This window comes from Ailuropoda melanoleuca, chromosome 2 (genome assembly GCF_002007445.2).
Source record: "Ailuropoda melanoleuca isolate Jingjing chromosome 2, ASM200744v2, whole genome shotgun sequence".
In the NCBI taxonomy this organism is placed as follows: domain Eukaryota; kingdom Metazoa; phylum Chordata; class Mammalia; order Carnivora; family Ursidae; genus Ailuropoda; species Ailuropoda melanoleuca.
In genome coordinates, this window is record NC_048219.1 from 63,492,825 (window position 1) to 63,510,692 (window position 17,868).

The 17,868-nt window shown below is 46.3% G+C and overlaps 1 protein-coding gene across 4 annotated transcripts in view; it reads right to left on the reverse strand.

Annotated features, from left to right (window-relative positions):
* Positions 1-17,868, reverse strand: part of BCAR3 (BCAR3 adaptor protein, NSP family member) — a 201,155-nt gene that overhangs the window by 59,381 nt on the left and 123,906 nt on the right. For 3 of the 4 annotated variants that reach the window (XM_034653930.1, XM_034653929.1, XM_002917933.4), the window contains exon 3: positions 15,670-15,709. In XM_034653930.1, the coding sequence (XP_034509821.1) occupies positions 15,670-15,709 (40 nt within the window). Of the gene's footprint in view, positions 1-14,556; positions 14,874-15,669; positions 15,710-17,868 lie in introns of those variants that run through there. The other variant, XM_034653931.1, reaches the window with a different exon arrangement.

A 17,868-nucleotide genomic window follows, 5' to 3' on the forward strand; every position in this document is an offset into this window, starting at 1 on the left:
CCCCCCCGCCGAGCCAGCACTTATACAGAGAATGTTCACCACAGTGTCTTCTTTAATAGTTAACACCAGGAACACGTATTATCATCTCCATGTCACATGTGAGATCAAACAGTACTCAGAGTTAATGATTAAACCAATGCTGAATCCAAACGACTGGATCAATGGGAGGTGATAATGGAAGCAGGGCTAGCACCTGGTTGCCTGGAGTACCTTATCTTGTGCAAATCCCAAAGGCAGAATCATGGCTGCACCAACAGCCCCGCCCTCCCACTAAGGGACAGAAAGCCTTAGCAACAGGCGGCAGGTTTCATCCGAAATACCCCATCAGAGATCCTCATTCATTACTGACGGGAAAGGGCAGGACATGGACAGATGCATGCTGAGGGAGAATCTGCAAAGAGCCAGGAGGTAGCAAAGCCCTAGAACACAGAGCATGACTGGGGGCCAGGGACCCCCTTGGTGTGTAGAGAAACACCATCTAGGTGTATTCCTCTAGGAAAAACACATGGAGTGTTGCGTGGAGAGGACCATATTGCTTACCAGTTTCTTCACTTCCTAAAATACTCAGGTGCCAAGCACAATGCAACCTACAGAAGTGACATCCAGAAGGTCAACGATCCTGGTGCCCGAGGTGGGACAATGGGCTCCTTTTGTCAGGACAATACAATCCCTGGCCTTGCAGTGTGTACCCAGGGGAGTGGAAGGGCAGGATGGAGGAAGAGAGAGCGGTAGGGACCCAGCTGCACCAGTCTCTGAGAACAACACAGGAGCCTCAGGCTCAGGGTACTTGTGACAGCAGATGTGGGAATTTTTCCAAGGCCAAACTATAAGGGGAATCCACGGCCCCTCTGCTCCACTGCCCACGACTTCTCTATAACAGCATGCGTCTGACAAACCGGGAGGCAATGGGTATCCAGCACGTAGGAGAAAACTAGAGAAAGATGAGTCCAGGGTTTGAAAAGGCCAAAAAGAAAATCTCTCTGCACAACCTACTACTCATGTCAATACTTCACATATGTACCCCAAGGAGACAGAGACAACTAGAAATAGAGCTCGTTGTACTTCTGATCCTGAAAATTCAGGGGAAAAAACGATGTAAATAGCAGTTAGTGGTTATTACGTTTACAAGCTTTACCCTGTGACATGCGCATTCATACTTATTTTGGATGTGTGAGCCAATCGGAATTCTGAGCACTGAATGATTCAGGAGTGGACATAAGAGACTTAAGTTAGACTAATTAGAGTCCTTCCCTGGGGCTTTTCAAACCAGAGCAGAAGAAGAGGTCTCCTCTCCCCGTTCCCCCTCCCCCGGGCCATAAACTCGAAGATGAGAAGCTAGCTCAGCCTACAGCCATATGCCCCGACTATGTAAACAAAGAGATTGGGGTGAATGCGGCCAATGTGCTGAGAAGCAGATGCAGAGACTGAGAGCTCGGACAGGGCTTCCTTCTCCAGAACAGTCGTCAAGCCAGGCTGCTCTACCCCGTCCTCCCCAGGGGTAAATCTCCTAGCTCACACCATCACTTGGAGAGTTCACTTTACCAATGTGAGATTAAGTAAAATTGGAGATGGAGACAGAATGCATTGTGCTGGGCTCTACTGGAGTTCACATGTGTGAGAGATGATCTCCCCATCTGAGAAATGCTCAAAAAGAGCCAACATAAACTGATGTTACATGCAAACATGTTAAATGCACACCCATGAATAACAGGGTTGTTCCCTTGTGTTCCAGTGATGGGTGGGAATTAATGGTGCTTCCCAGCCTACTGCAAGGATGTGCCATTAAAGAACTGAACTGCCGTGAGTTCTCAAGGAAGCAGCACACATGACTTTGCCTCCAGGAAAAGGGAGAGGGATTCATGGAGTTGGAATGTCCTGTGCCACTGAATGTAGGAGTGAGTTTTGCTCCCACACCCAGCACCCCTCCCAGGCTAGGGGGAACCACTGACAAATGGCTCATTCAACCTGCTCATGCAGGCAACAGCACCCTCTTAGGTTCCTGGAGGCCATTTCCAAAGGCTATTGTGTTTTGTGGGAAGGCAGAGGACCAGAATCAGAGGCACTGTCTGGGACATTCCCTTATTAAGGCCAGGTGGACTTTACCAGCAACAACTGATTACCCGGAAGGGCAACTCTCATGATTTCTCTGTAGTTCAAAGACAGGGAAATTTGCATCATCCCCACAATATATTCAGATCTTCCCAAATTTACTCCTTATGTAGTCTTAGTTGAACATGGCCCAGAAGGAGCGTCGGAGCCCCCCGAGCTCCGTTTCTCAGTCTGTGTGGCCCTACAGGGCTCCCTTCACCTACTGCTCTTGCTTTATTTACCCCAGTGGGGGGCCCCAGCTCCAACACTGAAGCACTCATTAAAGTGACCTGTGTCCGTGTCTGTTGGCTTCAGGACTTATTCATTGTCAATACTCCAATGCCCAGAAGGACTGGGGCCAATGACTGAACAGGACAGGGGCCAGAGAATGTTTATAGAAAGCACAGGGATTGTCTGTCTGGGTCCACAAATACCTTGGAAATAAGATGCACAAGGAGCACACGTGCATATTTCTAGACATGGTTCGTATCTGTCCCCATTGCAAAGATATAGGGACCCCCTCTCCGCCCCCCGCAAATAGTTCAGAACCATAGAGGCCTAACCACAACTTGCCACTTGAGGGTTAGGACCCTCATTGGGTGAACCAGGCTTGCCATCCCTGCAGCTAGATTAGGACTGGTCCCTTCTTCAGCCCCTCAGAGGCACCCCATTCTCGACTGTGAGCTACCTGGGTTCCCAAATGGAAAGGCTCCTGGAACCCATGACTCCCAACTCCTCCCACCCGCACGAGCAATCCTTGAACACTCCGCAAACCAGCAGAGAAGAGGATGTAGCCCTGTCCTGCCCGGGCTCATTCCAGCAAAGACCCAGAGAAGACAGAGGGGAGTAGACGGGGCCACCATGGACTCGGATGCTTCAAAAAAACACCCACCTGGGCCTGGGAAAAATGAGAATCCAACTGGAGCCTGGTGGTCACAGGAAATAGTCCATCAGCTTTATCATTGCTTCTGAACAAAATGCTCTTTTGAGAGTGTGAATGGGGGCTTTATGTAGTTAAGTCCTCATCCACGGCCTAATCAATATGTGAAATGCCCTCTCAGACCAGGTTCCTGCAGCCTGGACACTGAGGTCATTCAAGAAACAATTAGATGCCATCTGGAGAGAGCTGGGACTCAAAAGGAAATTGCCTCGGAGGCCCAAACAGCAGGTTCTTGTTCCCAGGGTCTGACACATCCTTATCTTCACTGACATAAAGGACTGATGGAGCTTGGCCAGCTAAACCCCACGCTGGGAGCACAGAATGGGCAAATGTGGCGGCAATTAATAAAAGCTTAAGGACCAGGAGAATGTTCATTTTCAGGCTGCCTCAAGTAAATTTATCCCTTGACTGCACTTTCGCATCCAAGCTAAGCATCTCCACCATCAACCAGACCTGGGCCTCACCAAGCTTTAGGTTTTCCTGGTTTTAATATAAAGGAATCAGAGCAGAACAGCAACTGCTTCTGGACCAGCTCCTCACATTGTATAATGAGCGACTCGATCACAGGAAACAGAGCTAGTATTTACTGAGGCCTCACTGTCTGCTCAGTTGTAAAGAATAGGCCCTTATTTCTAGGATAGATTCTCAATCTTCTCTCGTTTTTAAATGAAAATTTAACATCTCTTCTGTCTTAATAATCGGTATTTTTAAATGTAACTGTTATTGTTTTTAAAAACCTCACTTAGAGATAAAATATGGATTTAGATCAACAGGAGATGATGATTCGTGTTCTAAGCATTTCCGCGGCTTTATAACAGCTCTTAAGTAGCAGGAAACCCTCTCGGACAGTGATGTTCAAAGAGCAGCCTATGGGCCTGCAGGGGCCTTTTGGGGAGTCCATGAAGCCAAAACTATTTTCATAACAATACTGAGACGTTTTGGGACATCTGGGTGGCTCAGTCGGTTAAGCGTCTGCCTTAGGCTCAGGTCATGATCCCAGGGTCCTGCGGCAGAGCCCTGCGCGGGGCCGGCTCCCTGCTCAGCGGGGAGTCTGCTTCTCCCTCTGCCTGCTGTTCCCTCTGCTGTGCGCACGTGTTCTCTCTCTCTCTGACAAGGAAATAAATAAATCTTTAACAAAAAATACTGAGACTTTTTTTGCCTTTATCACTGGGTCGACATTTCCACCAATAAGATGAAAGCAATGATGGGTCGCACTGCTAGGATCTTAGCACAAAGCAAGGGAGAGGCACCAACTGAATAAGGGGTCACTTTCTTAACTACCACTTTTTTTTAATTTATTTTTTAAATATTGAAAAAACAGTTTTTAAGTATTTCTCTAAAAAATCGCCAGTTTCGCTGAAGAAATCCTTGATGAAGCAGTAAGAGTCACTCGCATTAAATCACAGCTGGACCCTTGCATCCACGTCTCTCTCTAACATGCTGTGGGATGACACAGGAAGCACACACACGGCCCTTCTCCCGCAGACCCAAGTACAACAGCTGTCTTGAGGGAAAGGAACTGCGTGCTCAACTAGACGCTTTTTCATGGAACACCATTTTTACTTCAAAGAATGTCTGATAAACTGTGGTTATTCAGATGGGGGTATTTATCTGGCAGGCATTTTCTAAAAAAGGAACAAAGTGAGCCTGTTGCTTCCAGAACAATGGATAGTACTTGTTGTCAGTGATGAAACCTGAGCTTTCAATTGAAAAATCAGAATTTGGGGAAACTTGCATTCACCACCATGAGCTTGACAGCTTCCTGATACTTTAAAGATTTTTCTGATAAGTGGTGATAAATGAAAGTGAGTTTTTAATATCGTATAATGAAACATTTTGAGTATCTGACTAACTCAGGAAACCAGTATTTCTCAAAATGCCCAATGCATGGTGGTATAAAACCGCATACGGGTGTGTTCTAGGAGACCAGACACTATAAGAGATTTGCAAAAATGCAAAATTCAATGCCATTTTTCTCATTAAATTTTGTTTTGGAAAATGATTATTTTTCACAAAAATAATTACTGTTATTTTTTAATGTGTTATCTAAATATTTTAAAAATTCCTATTTTTAATTTCTAATACAATAAATCAGTAGCTAAAACTCACATAACAAAAGCTCTTTGGCGTCTCAATAATTTTTAAGAGTGAAAAGGGGTCTTGAGCTCAAACAGTTTAAGAACTTCTGCTCTAATACAAGTTAGCCACTCGTTTTACATAATTTTGATTGAACCGTAAGTTTTCAGCATATTTATGAAGTAGACTAACAGGGGGATATTTTTATTTAATAAATAACTCTACCATAAAAACATTAACACTTATAGAGAAAATCTGGAAACTGAGAGGAATGTGAACAAAAACTCCCTAGTTGCCGGGAAGCTAATTCGGACTTACTACTCAACACTCAATCGTGCTACTCCTTCCTAGTTTTGTCTCACAGAAATTCTCACAAATGTGTACCAAGCTGTCTGAGATGCAGGCAATGCCATCTCTCAGTATTTTTTTTGGCTTATTTACCTGTTTGAGAGAGACACAGACAGTGCGGGGTGAGTGGGGGAGGGGCAGAGGGAGACAGACTCTCAAGCTGACTCCCCCCTGAGGGCGGAGCCCCAGGCCAGGCTCCATCTCAGGACCAGGAGATCACGACCTGAGCCATAACCAAGAGTGGGCTGCTTAGCCGACTGGGCCACCCAGGCGCCCCTCTCCAGGTATACTGTGCTTCGCTCAATGTACACGCATCCAGCAGGAAATCCTGAAGACTCCGCCTTCATATGAGACCAGAATGTCCCTTCTTCACCACCTCTTTTGCTGTCACAGGTCCACACAATCCTGTCTCACCTGGATAGTCCCCACGGCCTCCCAACAACTCTTCCTGTTCCCGCCCTTGCTCCCCAAAGTCTGCTAGCAACATAGATGCCAATGTCATCCCTACATGGCTCCCCACCTCACTCTGCAAAAGTTACAGATGGGAACCATGCAATCTGCCCTGTCCCTCTCATCATTCTCTCACGCCAGCTTCTTCGACCTTCTCTCGCTCAAGCTCACCCCTGCCCTTCCAGCCTCTCTGGCCTCGCAGCTGTTTCCTGGTAGACGTGAGCTCTTACTCCACTCTGCCTGGACACACACAACCCCCCAGGCACAGGGGCTTCCCCATTAATCTCTAACATGCTGATAATCGGTTTTCTGCTGCACCCTAATACCAGCTTCCTCTGGACCATTCTTTTTTTTTCAGCTGTCAAATCACAATTCAAATAAAACCTTTCCCAAGGACACTTCTTGGTTACCACAGGTTAAACCTCAGATCCATGCCAACCCCTCTCACACAAAACCTACGTTCAGTGTCACAGCATCTTAGAGCTTTTTATCCAAGGACGTTAAGAAGACAATTTGCTCTAATAAAATGTCTGAACAATTTTAATCTGTCTTCTACAAAGCCAAGAAAAACCACTTGCCTTTTTATATACTCTAAACACAGCCCTTGGTTCTGATGTCATAAATATAATGTTAATAATTTCATATCAAAAGCTCCCGGAATAATTAGACTGAATTGTAGCCAAATGCTGCACAGTTGTGACATTTTATTACCACTAGAGGGCAGAATTTAACAGCAAACGACTCCAACCCTAACAACTCTGGCCTCCCGTTTGGGAGCAGAAGAGTTACTGGGACCCTAGAGCTGATGACAAGATCTCCTGAGGAATTGACAGGTCTGAGCCAGAGGCTGCCAGAACTACACCTTTATAAAGTGTATATTACCTCTGCCTAAATGTGTGAGTATTTAAGGTGGTAACAGTGACCCCACGATTTTTATCTTATACCAGGTTGGCAAGAGAAGATAGACTGAGGTTAGTTATAGGAAATTTCTTGCTTCCTTAAATAAAATCACTGAAGAATTTCTGGAAAATTTTTAGAGATGGGAGTGTTACTTGCTTTGGAAAATTCAAGATCTTTAGAAAAAGCCTCATTTCTTCCCTCAATTTAAATGCCCTTTGCATCTGGTTTTATGTGTCATCAGTCAGCCAGCCAGTCACTAAATATTAAGAAGACAAGAAAAGGTCCTTGCCCTCAGAACTCACATTCTAATGAGAAGAGATTTGTAGGTTTTTTGTTTTATAAATAACCAAATAGAATTTGGGACAAGTACTATAAGGATAATACACAGAATAATGAGATAGTGACTTGGCAAGGCAGCTCTCAGCGGGGGGGGGGGGGCTCAGGGAAGGTCCCTCTGAAGCCACGACATCTGAGTCAAGATGGACCAGCCACACAGAGAACTAGGGTGATAGTCACTACATTAGTATTTACTGAGTGCTAGCTACATGTCAGGTACCGAGCTAGCAACTTTATGGGTATCAGCTAATTCAATTCCTAGCTAGCAACTTTAGGGTATCAGCTAATTCAATTCCTACATTCTCCCATCTAGTGTTAAGGAAATTGAGCGCCAGAAAATTTTTGGAAACTTGCCTAAGTCACCCAACCAAGGAATGGCTTGCCTAAGTCACCCAACCAAGGAATGGCTAAGGTAGGGCTTTGTGTCTGTGTGAGTTTCCCAGGGCTGCTCTAACAAAGTACCACGGATTCGGTGGCTTGAACGTTGAAACGTGCTTTCCCAGTTCTGGAGGTCAGGTGTCTAAAATCAAGGTGTCATCAGCAAGGGCTGCATTCTCTCTGAAGGCTCCGGGGGACTACCCTTTCTTGCGTCTCCCTAGCTCATGGTGGCTGTAATCCTTGGCATTGTGGGCTTGTGCACACATCAACCCAATCTCTGCTCTGCGGTCACGCGGCCTCCTCCCCGTGTGTCAGTGTGTCTGTGCACAAATTTCTCTCTTCTTCTAAGAACACCAGGCATTGCATTAGGGCCCACCCTAATCCCGTGTGATCTCATCCTAGTGTGATCATATCTGCAAAGACCTTATTCCCAAATAAGGCCACATTTAGGTACTAAGGGGGTTAGTACTTCGTTGTATCTTTTGGGGGAACACAATGCCACCCACTTTAAACCACTCAGCTTCAAAAGAAACTTCCATGCCAAGGCAAAGGCAAAGACCCAGGACAGGAGGAAAAGCCAGCAGGGAGGTGTATAGTGACTAAGGCAGATGGCAGGAGATGAGGTTAGGGGTAGAGAGGCCACATGCGAAGGGCTCTAAGGTCCAATTATAAAATGGAGTCTAGTCTGACGCCACAGCTTCAATTCTTGCTTGCATGTTAGTTTTCCTGTCTCTTTGCCACCTCTCCACCTCTCCACCTGCCACTGCTTGGGATCTCAGAGTCGTCCTTCATCTTTCAGTCAAGGATGAAGGCTGCAGCATAGAATACAAATAGGAAGTGAGCCTTATTCTGCTCCCAGGCCAGACAAGCTGCCTTTGAGCACCTCTAGAGGGCAGCTCCAAGGTTTGACCTTGAGTCAAACCATCAAGTTCAGGAGGCCAGGGAGAATTGACTTCTGACTTCGGACACCAAGAAAACGCATCTCAGGCTGCACTGGCACTAGCAGAGCAATCTGGCCTGAGGACACTATCCAGACAAGCCCCAGGCAAGAACAGCAGATGTGACAGGCCCAGTGGGCAGCCGCTGCTCACAGCAGACAGCTCTACCCCACGAGGCACTGAGATGCACCCAAATCACGCAGTGCGGCCACAGCATCATCTGTGATTGGGCAAGGTCTCACACCCTGCACAGGGACCCATTGCTGAGTCATCAGACAAGATGAAAGTGATGTCAGGGATGCGAGGCAGCACCATGGAAGTGAAAATTTTTGCTGAAAGCCTACTATGCATTATTGGGAGGTAAAAAAGGGACAGCGTATATGCATATAGTCCACAAATCTTTTCTGTAAAGGGCCAGACAGTAAATATGTCAGGCTTTGCTGCCCATTCTGTCATATCCACTCAACTCCACGGTAATGGTGAGAAAGCAGCTCTATGTAAATGAATGGGTGGGGTTGTGTTTCAGTAAAGCTTTATGCATGTTGAAATCTGAATTTTAAAATTTTCACATTCTTCTTTTGATTAAAAAAAAAACCATTTAGGTTATAAAATCCATTTTTAGCTTGCACCATACAATAACAGGCGGTAGACCAGATTCAGTCTCCGGCTGTAGTTTGCTGATCTTCCCAGGCTAATGATATCCCCAAATGCTCATCAATTAACATAATGTCACTGTGGTAACGAGGTCTTCAACTGGAAGTTTCCTGTCCTCCCCTAAAATAGTCACTGGCTTCTGGCAAGATGCCAGGCACTCATGTGAACTGTGGAATCTCCCCTGGCTTCCTCTCCCTCACCTCCTCTCCAGTTAAGTCGGCCAGGAGCTGTCAACTCACCCAATAAAATGGCTCTTAACTCTCTAGAAGGCCTCCCGCCCCTGCCCTGACTTTCCATGCCCACTGCCACTATCTAAGGTTAGGCTCTCAATAACACTGGGCTCCCACCCCTAGCTGCACTGAGCAATTACTAACACGTGGTAGACGCTCCAAACTGTCTGTTGAATGAGCCAGGGCAGCAAAATATCCACAAGCTCAGCACTTTCTCTGTGTGATCAGCAGTCTGAGGTGGCCCATCTCAAAACCAAACATTTCCCCTACAGGGATGGCAGCCCTTAAGGGGTAAAATATGATAAGGTTTTAGTTTGCTTTTTAAAAGTCAGGCTCACTGAAGTAAAATTCACATACAGTGAGAGTCACCCTTTTGAGGCTGGAAGCAACCACAATCAAGGTATTTCTATCATCCTAAAAGTTTCTTTGTTCCCTTTTGCAGTCGACCTCTCCCCTACCCCTTTTCAGCTACTGATCTGTTTCCTGTCACTCCTAAGTTTTTATATGCATCCCACAGTCCCTTCCTTTTTAGGCTAACTCTCACTCTATTTTATGGCGTAGTACAGTTTATCCATTCACCAGTTGAAGGACATTTGTTTCCAGTTTGTATCAATTAGAAATACTGTCACCATCAACATTGACACACAAATTTTTAAATCAATACATATTTTCAGGATAAGATTTCACTTTTTGTCAATGACCACATTTTGAAAGACCCTGCAGGAAAGGATTCCACTGAATGAGGGGCTGTCCTCCAGCCCAGTTCTTCTGTCTTCCCACCCTGCCTCAGCAATTTGTTTTTAAATTGTAGTAACGTTAAACCTCCCAAGATGTGCAGAGAATGTTTTCGGGGTGGAGTGGGAGACGTTGGACGGGAGCTCTCTCCCTCGCCTCCGAAAGCGCGCCCAGGGCTGCTTCCCATTCACGGCGGGCAGCGTCTGATCTGGTCCCACACGGGTCCGTGCTGGCTCCGCGGATGTGCACACTCAGGCGAAATCCTGCAGGGCCAGCCAATGGGCTGTTACTTGCTTCATATAACTTGCTAAAATCTCACGGAATGTACAGCGTGCCATTGTTTTTGTAAGTCCCTTTCATGACTTTGTTAGCTGGCTAATTCAGAGCAGACTGGCCTGTTTTCCCTGCTGGAAGAAAGGACGTTGTCAAAGGCAGCTATTTAACCGTGACCATGGCTGCGGCCATCTTGAGCACAAAGCGGGAGCTGCAGCCTCCCCGGCCCCTTCTCCCAGGAGCTCCCCAACGCCGCGCTAATTCTTGGCGCTGGAATTCGCATAATTACTCCTCTTTTAATCTGCTGGGTGACCTAATGTAGCCCCGGGGGGGCTGCAGGAAGAGGCCTTGCCGAGATCTGAGCCTTGGGCAGCCTGTCATATCTGTAAGGCCCTCTCAGAAAGAGCATTTCAGTGCATTAACCCCATAAAGGACTGATTGCCAAGGCACTCGGGCTCGGGAGAGGCGGGGGGCGGGGAAGCTGGGCGGCGTGGGGAAGGAGCACTCGGAGGTATCCCCACTCAGGATAATGGCTCCAGTCCTGCCCCTTCTCCCAGCCTGTGAAGGAGCTCAGAAACTACAAATCATTTCATAAAAGCTCACAAGTGGTTCTAGCAAGAATCCACCCAGGCTGACTATAAAAGAAAGGATATTTGTTCACTAGGAGGCTAGCCAGGGACAAAAGGCTGCATTCCGTCTTGACACTTACTAACTGTGGTCGCCTGGAGAGCAGGCCTTTGTCCACAGGCCGGTATTGTGCTGTTTACAGCCTGGCCACGAAAATGGGCTTGCCTGCATCTTGGCTAATTTGAAAAACAGTCATCCCGATTTTCTTTCCTACTTGGCTTTATTTTCCAATTTCTCTTTTTTAAGGACATTTAAAAATGAAAAATCTATAATAAACGTTTCTTTTAAAAGAAAAATCACCCAGCTCTGTCCCAATCACCTCCTCCCCTAACATACATATATATATATATTTTTAAACCATTCCCAGAAAAGAGATGCTTTATTAAAATGATTGTAAGTCTTGTATGTGAAGAAGCAGCTGAAAGGATCTTCAGTCTATAAGGAATATACTTACAAAGGGGGAAAGGACAATTAATAATATAAATTTATTAAATTTAGTGTATGGGGGGCAATTCTTGAAGCTTAAAAAAGTAGCCCCAGGAAAAGAGTGAAAAGAATGATAAAGAGTGAAAATGAAAGTAGGTTTTATAGGTTCATGAAGGGGTTACAAAAGTGAAAGCATAATGGATCCTAAGAGCAGATGCAGGAGTGTTGAGGTACATCCCCAACTGTTTGCGGTAACAGGATGGACGGGCAGTTATTAGCTCTCACATCCTTGGTCTTAATGCCTGAGACACATGTTCCAATCGATACGTCACTTCTGGTCACAGTGACAGATGATCAAGAGTCATAGATTAAGAATCCCTTCCCACTTGCTAAAAAAACTTTCCCCTTCAGCCATCACAGGTATAGAGGATGCTAAAAATGTTCAAAGGACATTAGCCCATCCCCTGATATCCTAGTTGTGAGACGATGGAACCCACAGAAAGAAGGTGGTAAGTCCGCCGTCAGGGAGGGTGGACTGGGCTCCCCTCCCTGAGGGTTGTTAGGGGCTGAGTAACTTGTAGTCTGCTGTTGGAACGCCATCTGGGAAGGTTAACACACTAAACTATTACCATTTATTCACATTTTAGTACAATTATTTTTTAAAATGTTGTAAGCAGTTACCTGACACAGGTCTAAGAAACGACGCTGAATAAATACGTTGTAATGGGGATAAAAAATATGGCAAAAACCGAATAGGGCAGTGAGCAAGTAAAGTAAAACGGCCCAGAAGATAAAGCTTTCTTCACAATTTTGCCTAGGGCTCTCTCCTCCAAAAGCTATTTCCTCTGTTTAAAAAAAAAAAAAAACAAAACCAAAAAAAGTTTTTATCTCTGGTAAGGTATGCTAGGTACACAGAGGAAAATTCCAGAGCTGTACACCACTAAGCAAAGTCACAAATAACCAAGGAGCAGGAGAAAGGTGGAGCAGCTGAGGACCTTTCTGCTTTCCAACCTGGAAGAAGTGGTTTCTTTCAGGTGCAGTGAAAAAGAGAATCAATTGTATTTCATTACAGGAAAGGACCTCATGATTACACAAAACAGTTAACATCAGACTTTCAAGATGATCATGTTTTGAGCTACTGTGGGGTGGGGGGGAAACGCGGGAGAAGGGAGGGCTGAAAAATAAGGCAAAAGCAGAGAAAGGAAAAACAAAACTCCCCTCTCTAACAGTCCAAATTAAAGAGACAGACACGGTGGCAAAAGAGATTCCCCAAATCCTCTGGCCAGGTCGGAGCTGCTCTGGCTTTATCACATCCAAACCAGGAATGCTGCGGGTGGGGTCCAGGTGCTGGAGGCCGCAGCGGGAAGGGAAAGAACCTCCGTCAGCCGCGGGGGCTCCTCTGCCCGCGCACGTTTCCGTTTCCCTCCTTTCCCAGCGCACACAAGCTACTTGTAGCCTAGCAACCCCGGACGGTCCCCCTTGCTCCTGGATTCCTGTGCTTCCATACAAACTGCGCAGGGTGTTAGGAGGACACAGAGTACAAACTGGACAGAAGGGAATTTTGGATTCATCCTCTACGCGGCTCTCTAGGCCACAATACTGCAGCCCCAGCGCCCTTCCCCACCCCCAGTGCCTCAGCTCCCCCAGGCACACAGGCAGGGCCTGTTCCAGATCTCTCCCTCTCTCTCTCAGGCACTGGGAGAACCAGGTGAGGATGGTTAGAGTCTCCCGTAGGAAGGAGAAAGCATTTGAAGACAGAGACCTGGATGAGAACAGGATGAGAACTGCTGTCTGTTGGGCCACATCGGGCTGCTTCCACCACTGAGAAGACTCTCCATCAGAGATCAGACCACCCCCATTATGAGGTCCCTAAAAATGTGCTCCTTTGCATCTTCTTTTTTAGGCTGATAAATCTGACTCTACCAGAAGAGGACCTACATGACGTAAGAATTTTAGAAAGAATCTCTACTTTTCTACATGCCCGAGAGGCATTAAGTGCATCAGGGGGTTGTATTGAAGTATCAGCTCAAAGTCAGGGGGCACCAAACCGCAGCCCAGTTTATTTACAACTATCTCGCTTCCCTTGCTTATTTTCCCGTCACCCCCTAAGTCACTAGGCGCCAGCTGGCACCGATTTACAAGGCCTTCATGACATGGACTAGTCTGCCAGGCTCGAGAGGGCAGCCAAGTCTGAGAAATGCAAGGATGAGTCTGCACTGGTCTAAGAAGCATGACACACGGGTCCACTTAGACCTTGAGGTCAAAGGCCTCCATGAACATGCTTTCAGAGCTTCAGTGCCCATAGAAGCAAATGAAAATACCACATTCACCCAACAAATCCCCAGACCATCCCTCCAAACCAAGGGCAGAGAAAAAAATATAGATAGATAGATAGATAGACAGACAGACAGACACATACATACATACATACATCTCCAGGAGGAGCACAGAGACTTCATTTATAAAGCCCTGATTAGATTCAGACAAGGCTGGGAACAAAGAGTGACCTTCAAAATACCTCAACAGGTCCTTGGAAAGAAGCACCTTCGAGCCACCAAGGGCGGTCCCATCACATCTCACTGCTGGGGAAGACAAGGACTGCCCAGCAAGACAGATCCACCAAGAACCCCAATATCTTTTCTTACTCAACACAACTCAACTTAGGATGACTGACATTCATGAATGCGACACAATAGCTTAAGGAATACTAAAACAGATCATTCCAGAATCTATGTTTAGCTTTAGAATTCACCACCACATTATCTTAAAGGCTTGGACATTGTGAAAGCAAAACCAGGTTCCTGGAGTACGGGAGCCTGCAGCAAGCCTGCAGCGGGAGACAGCTACTTTCGGAAACATGGCATGGGTGGCTTTTAAAGAGCTGCTGTGATTTACACACTGCCTGATTCTAGGGCACATGTTTTATGTCGTGCTCAAGTCAAATCATAGTCTCTGTGAATAGCACCCCCCAATGCTTTGCAGCATACAACCTGTCTAAAAACATAGGTGAATGCATCCAGGAGGCACACAGACATCATTTATAAAGCTCTCTCGGGATTCTGACATGACAGCCCTGCTGGCTTAGGACTGTACATTTGCTGCAGTGATACAATTCAGACAGAGACGGGGTATGAGAGAGAGAAAAAAGCATACCCACCTCCATTCCAACAAGCTCTATTATGACTACTTCAAGTGACTAAGTGATTCTACTACAGTTTTCTCCGCTATCCTCCATCCTCTGGTCCTAAAGAGAGAAGAAATGCCAACAGGCACACGAAAAAGCAACAGGCGTAAATACTCCCAAACTGTGACACCGCCCTTGGAATAATGAGGATGGAATGTGGCTCCTAGAACGCAAGCACCTTCAAACTTAACACACGCCATGATTTCTCCTACAAGTTAAGGATGTATGGTGTCATAAACCAAGAATCTAAGTGTGACAAATCAGAGTTCTCTTTTCTGTAGTAGGTACCAAATTTCCGTTCTCAAAAATAAAATAAAACAAACATACACAACCCAAAAAATGGGGGGGGCGGTGAAAAGCATCTTTTCTTTCTGCTCAGAAGGAAATCATTGTTTCGGAGTGTTGACTATTTAGAAGCACTGAATGTCAACCCCACTGGAAAGCAGCATATGACCACAGCTCATGGTCCAAAATGAGCTACTATACAGGACAGTGGCTGTTGGAAAGGAAGGCAAGCTCAGAAAACCTCAGGGAGCCTGAAGCCCTCCACTGAAGAAAAACGCAGGCTCACAATTTATTATCTACCAACCCCAAAAGCCAAAACACCCTGAAAACTAAAAAATTTTAAGTCATTTGGCAGCAAAACAAACCTGACCTCATTTGGTGGCAAAGTGTGAGCTGAGATACGTAAAATCGTTTGTAGTCTATTTATCCGACTTTGTGTGAATATTCTTACATCTCACCGCCGAACTGGGTGTGAGTCTGGAGTGCGGACCCTAGCTAGACCCCTCTGAGGAGTTTATGTATGTGCACCATATTACCTTTCTAAAACAATTCTGAATTTTAAAACCCATCTAGCCCCAGGGTTTCAGATGAGAGGAAAAAGACTGTAAACCTACAGAAGGATGACATAAGACCCCTACGAAAGTTACTGAAGGCCTAAGAGAGTCAAACAACCCCCTGGTTGTTCCAATTTGAGCAGCTTCCTACCCAGGCCAGACTGCAGCATTATCTGGCAACACTGTGTTAAAAATGGGAAATCTACTACACAGGATTCTAGTTCCACGTTAAATCCTGGTCTCCTACCTTCACATATTCCAGAGTTGGGTCCAGAAGATGCTGATCCCTGGAAAGAGAAAACAGTAAGTATGAGAACAACTGGGAACAATGCATTCTTGTGCTGAGTAAACTGTATTTAACATCATGTTCACCCTGTTCATTCAGATTATTAAGACGGGCCCACCTCCAGGCAGTACTCACAGCAGAAGGATAAGGAAGTTAGAAAAGACACAGATCCCTTTCATGGCGTGTGCTAGGGGTAGGGGGTAGGACACCACCATAATCCACCTAGAAGCTCCACGTGTTTTCTTATCATAGTCTGGCCCCAAACCTTGGACTAGTTCATGTGCTAAAATCTGCAGCACAGAACAGCAAGGAGGACAGAGGTGGGTGTAAAGCAGGACTGGATGCCCAAATGAGGGGTCCTCTGGACCAGACAGCTGTGTCATGCCCTCTTTGACAGAAGAAAACAGAGGCTCACGCAGGCCCAGTGGCGGCCCGAGGTCACCCAGTCTCGGGGGCAGAAGACGGAGTCTGCGGACCCAGCTCTGCTCCTAGACCACGTCTTCCTTTTTTTTTTTTTTTTTTTAAAATCACTGCCTCGACCTCGATTACCCCCACCCCTGGTGTCAGGCAGAGCAGTCCATCGTCATTTTCTTCGGTGCCCCAGTACTGTTCTCTCCCTGTCTAATGTCCGCGCATGTCTGTCATGATATGACGCTGGGGTTAACCAGACAATGAAAAGTAAACGGCAGCAGGTGGCCCTGAGAAGGCTGACTTCTTACAGAAACGAAGAGAATCGGCTGGGGCAAAGCAGAGGAGCAGAAGCCCTGCGAGCGGCCGTTTCCAGCGCTGGCAGGGTTACAGCGAGGTGCCCCTCCCAACGCAGGATGTGAAATGACCGCTAGCTGCCTTCGGAGACTTGAACTTCAAAAGCACGACATATCCCTGCAGAGATGGCAGCATTTTGAGAGGACAGAATGGCTCTTAGGCCTGAGAGAGGAGTCTTTTCCATGGAGAGGGTCTTAGTGTATCTACAGAAAGAACGGGTGCCTCCCAAGTCCCCCCAACAAGCAGCTTCCTCTGCAAAGGGTGGGCTCAAGTCCCAAACCCTGGCGGTGGGGAGACCCCGCGAGATGGCAGCACTTTTCCCCGGGATAACAGAGAATGCTGGTTGCTGCTGGAGCACAAGGAGTCCCGACCCCACAGCTCAGGGGTACCACCATCTTTTGGAAATGGAGGCAACCCCCAAAGCCATGTTTGGCTTGGTGTGACCGTCCATTTAGGGCCACACACGGGGACACCTGCACAGGGACAGCCGGCATGTTCTTGGGAACAGCACAAGCTCACCGTCCCTGGGCACATTTCCCCCAAAGAGGGGTATAAACCAGTCTTGCAAAGCCTCAAAGCTCTCTCCTTCACGTTCGTTCATCAGGCATCTTTTCCCAAAGCACTGAGTCTGTGCTGAGCCTGGTCACCACCTCTGCCACACACTCTGGACACCGTGTCGATGTCATCAGGCTTTGCATCCGTGGAACCCCACCCGGCTAGTGACAAAAAACTTTGTCAGCAGCATGTTGGCTGTGCTCCCTTTTAAGTTCTTGAACCCCTGGTTTTCTACTGGGTAACATTTCAGGCGTCTAGCCATTCAGTCTCAGGCTGAGCATCTGGGCCAGAGGTCTGGCCCTGTGAGGCCAGGAAGATGTTACAACCACTGAAATGCTGTTCTCTTTTGATGTACATTTAAAAATGCGCATTACGTACATTCATACATACACATCTTAATGCTTGGATAGACAAGATCGGTATGGAGGGTTGAAATCAGTGGTTCCCAAATGTTTTTTGGTCTCAGGATCTCTAATTACTAAGGACCCCAAACAGCTTTTGTTCATGTGGGTTATATCTACTGATTACTGACATTAGAAATTAAACAGAAATTTTCAAAATATTTATTAGTATTTTTAAAAGGAACCCATTTTATAAGAAACAATTTTATTACAAATAGTTATTTTAACAAAAATTTAGTGAGAAGAGTAACACCGTCTCACATTTTTGCAAATCTTTTTCATGTCTGGCATATGACGTGAAATTAGTCAGCTTAGTATAGCTGAATTCTCATATCTACTTTGTTTTTTTTTTTTAAGATTTTGTTTATTTGAGAGAGAGAGCGTGCACGTGCACAACCAGAGGGCAGAGGGAGAAGCAGACTCCTTGCTGAGTGGGGAC